This window comes from Neomonachus schauinslandi, unplaced genomic scaffold (genome assembly GCF_002201575.2).
Source record: "Neomonachus schauinslandi unplaced genomic scaffold, ASM220157v2 HiC_scaffold_3908, whole genome shotgun sequence".
NCBI classification, from domain to species: domain Eukaryota; kingdom Metazoa; phylum Chordata; class Mammalia; order Carnivora; family Phocidae; genus Neomonachus; species Neomonachus schauinslandi.
Window position 1 is genome coordinate 1 of NW_025412596.1, and position 3045 is coordinate 3045.

Genomic DNA, 3045 nt, shown 5'->3' on the forward strand with positions numbered 1-3045 from the left:
CCTGCCCCCCCCCACTCTGCTGCCGGTGATCCCTGAACCGGCCCATGCCTGTTTCCGGCCTTGAACCCGGGGGCGCCCCCACGGCGGTTCTGAGCCCTGACACGGCGCACACGCTCTCCTGGTCGGCGTCTCCCCCGCCAGGCCTCGGGCAGCTCCACGACCTGGTCCCGCAGCCGTGGGTGCGAGGCAGCCCCCCCGCCTGGCTCCCCGCCGTCAGCTCCAGACTCAGGCCTCCCGCCCCCGCCCCCGAAGCTCCCTCCAGGGACTGTCTCCTCAACGCGGGGAGGCCCGAGGCAGCCGCAGCCGTTTCTTCCCCCGTGCACCCGGTCACCCACACCGCGGCAGGCGCGTGCCCCGCCGTGGGAACCCCTACAGCCGCGAGCACCCCCAGAGACACAGGCGCCCGCAGGGCCTCAGCGGCCGGTCCGCTGGCTCTCCTTCTCCACGGGCCTGAGACACCGTCGGAACCACCTGCCCCATCAGCAGGTCCTGCAGCCCCGGCAGCAGCGGGCACCTCCATCACCGGTCTCTGTCCCCACACACCTGAAGCGTCCCCAGAGCTGGCATTGGCCACCATCGGCCCAGAGGCCCCCACAGCCACGGAGAGGCCCGCAGCCGCGGGCATCTCAGCCGTCCATCTCCCTCCCAACAAGCCTGAGGGGCCCCCGGGGCCCAGCCTTTCCCCCGTGAGCGCGGGCATCCTGGCGGCGCTGGGCACCCCCAACCTTGTGGGAGCCCAGGCGTCTGCTGGTCCTCGTGCTGTCTCCCTCTCCCCCCACAGGCCTGCAACACCTCCAGGCGCAGACTCTTCCGGGACAGGCCTAGGTGTCCTGGGGGCCACGGGCACCCCGCCAGCTGTGGACACCCCTGCGGTCTGCCTCCTTCCCGGCAAGCCTGAGAAACCCCCAGGGCCGGCCTCCGACCCCAGAGGACCGGGCACCCTGGCAGCCGTGGGCACCTCGGCAGCCCCAGGCGCCCTGGCGCTCGGTCTCCTTCCCCAAGATCTCGGGACGCCCCCGGGGTCTGTCTCCTCCCCCACAAGCCCAGGCGCTTCAGGAACCCCGACAGCCTGTCTCCTTCCCCACGATCCGGGGAAAGCTGCAGAGCCAGTGTCCTCATGCACAGACCACAGCTCCTCGGGGGCCGCGGGGACCCCTGCAGTCACGGGCACCGCGGCGCTTCGGATCCTTTCCCACAGGTTCAAGACATCTCTGGAGCCGCCTTCCTGACACACAGGGCCAGACACCCACACCGCGGCAGGCACCCTTCCAGGCCCGGGCGTACCCGCTCCTGGGGAGACCCCTGCCGGGGCACACCTGTGCTTGGGCAAAACCGCGGCCTTGGGCATCCCCTCTGGCTCAGGCCACCCCACAGCCTGTCTCCTTCTGCACGCACAGGACCCGTCGCCACAGCCGGCCTCCCGATCTGCAGGCCCGGGCACCCCTAAAGCTGTAGGCACCAGGGCCTCTTGCTCCCCCATAGCCGGCCTCCCCTCCCACAGGCTCACGACGTGCCCGCAGCCTGTGTCCTCCCCAACAAGCCCCGCCACCGCATCGGCCAGAGGCACCCCCAGAGCCTGCTGCCTCTCCCACTGGCCGGGGAGACCTCCGTAGCTCACCTGTTCTCCTGGGGCTCCTGGTGGCACCACCACAGCCTGGGACACCCCCACAGGCTGCTCGGTCGCCCACAGACCCGGGAGGTTCCCACAGCCTGTCTCCTTCCCCAGAGCCAGAGGCACTCCCATTCCCGGCCCCATACCCCACAGGCCTGGAGCACCCCCAGAGCCTACCTCCTGCTCATCACGGCCACCTACCTCTGTGGTCTGTGTGGCTGCCCATGACCCCGGGTCACCTCCAGACCCAGTCTCTACCCACACGCTCTGTCCCCTTTCCCTGAATCCTGCGTCAGCCCCACACCTGGCTTCCTCTTCAACAGCACAAGGCACCCCCACAGGCCGTCCAGCACCCCATACGCCAGGAACACCGCCAGAGCCCGCCCCCTCCACAGCCCGCCTCCTCCACCACATGCCCAGGGCACCCACAGAGGTCGCTTCCTCCTCCGTGCCTCTGGGTGCCCCCACAGCATCAGGCACCCTCGCAGCCTGTCCCCTTCCCCACAGGCCCGCGGTGTCCCCACAGACCGCCTCTCGGACCAGCGCCCCCGGCACCTGCACCGGCTGGCCCCTGTCCCACACACCCGGAGCGGCCCCACAGCCCATCTCTCTCTGCACAGCCTCAGGCCACCCCATGGCTCCGGGCACCCCCAGAGCCTGTCCTCTCCCCAGCAGGTATGGGATAATCCCGGAACTCGTCCCCAGGGCCGCAGGCACACCCCCAGAAAGCAGGCCCACGGCCTGTCCCCGCCCACACAAGCCCGAGGCCATCCCACAAGCTGCCCCGAGCCCCACAGCTGCAGATCCTCCTGGGGCCCCGGGGGCCGCCCTGGCCTGTCCTTTCACCCAGGGCCCTGTGAGGCCAGCCCGGCTCGTCTCTACCCAGGAAGCCCGGCCGGGGACACCCCTTTCAACCGGGCCCTCCCCGGCAGGCACCGGGTGGAGCTCCACCCTGCTTCCCTCCCCACAGCCCGACGCTGCCCTCATAGCCTGCACCTTCAGCCACAGCTCCAGAATGCTCTCGTGCCCCGTGGAGCCCGGGCGGCCTTTCCGCTCGCAGCCCCGGGGACTCGGGGAGGGCGCCCCCTCCTCCTCCGCCCCCCCGGTGCCGGTCACCCACACTGACCCGACGGGCCCCACCACCTGGGGCTGCCCCACAGCCCCGTCCACCCACACGGCCCCAGGGTCCCCCGCCGCCTCAACCGGGCCTGCAGCGCCTGGGGTCCCCGAAGCCCCCGGCTCGCTCGCGCCTGCGGCCCCGGCGGCCCCGGCCTCGGCCCTTCTCCCCCGCGGCCGCCGACGGTCGCGCAGCCGGTCTGCGCTCACACAGCGCGTCTCCCAGGCCGCGCGGGGCGGCCGGCGCCCGGCTCCGCGACCTCGGGGCGTCCCCGCGGCGCACCTCTTGCCCCACGGCCGCCCGCGCCCGCGCCCCG

At 72.3% G+C, this 3045-nt stretch overlaps 1 protein-coding gene across 1 annotated transcript; it reads right to left on the reverse strand.

Moving 5' to 3' along the window:
* Positions 1-15: 15 nt before the first annotated feature.
* On the reverse strand, positions 16-3037 carry LOC123323970 (collagen alpha-1(I) chain-like; the record flags this gene model as incomplete). The annotated part of the gene is made up of 1 exon (XM_044912502.1): positions 16-3037. A coding segment is annotated over one exon (3022 nt), but the record flags the coding sequence as incomplete, so codon positions are not given.
* Between the last annotated feature and the right edge of the window lie 8 nt (positions 3038-3045).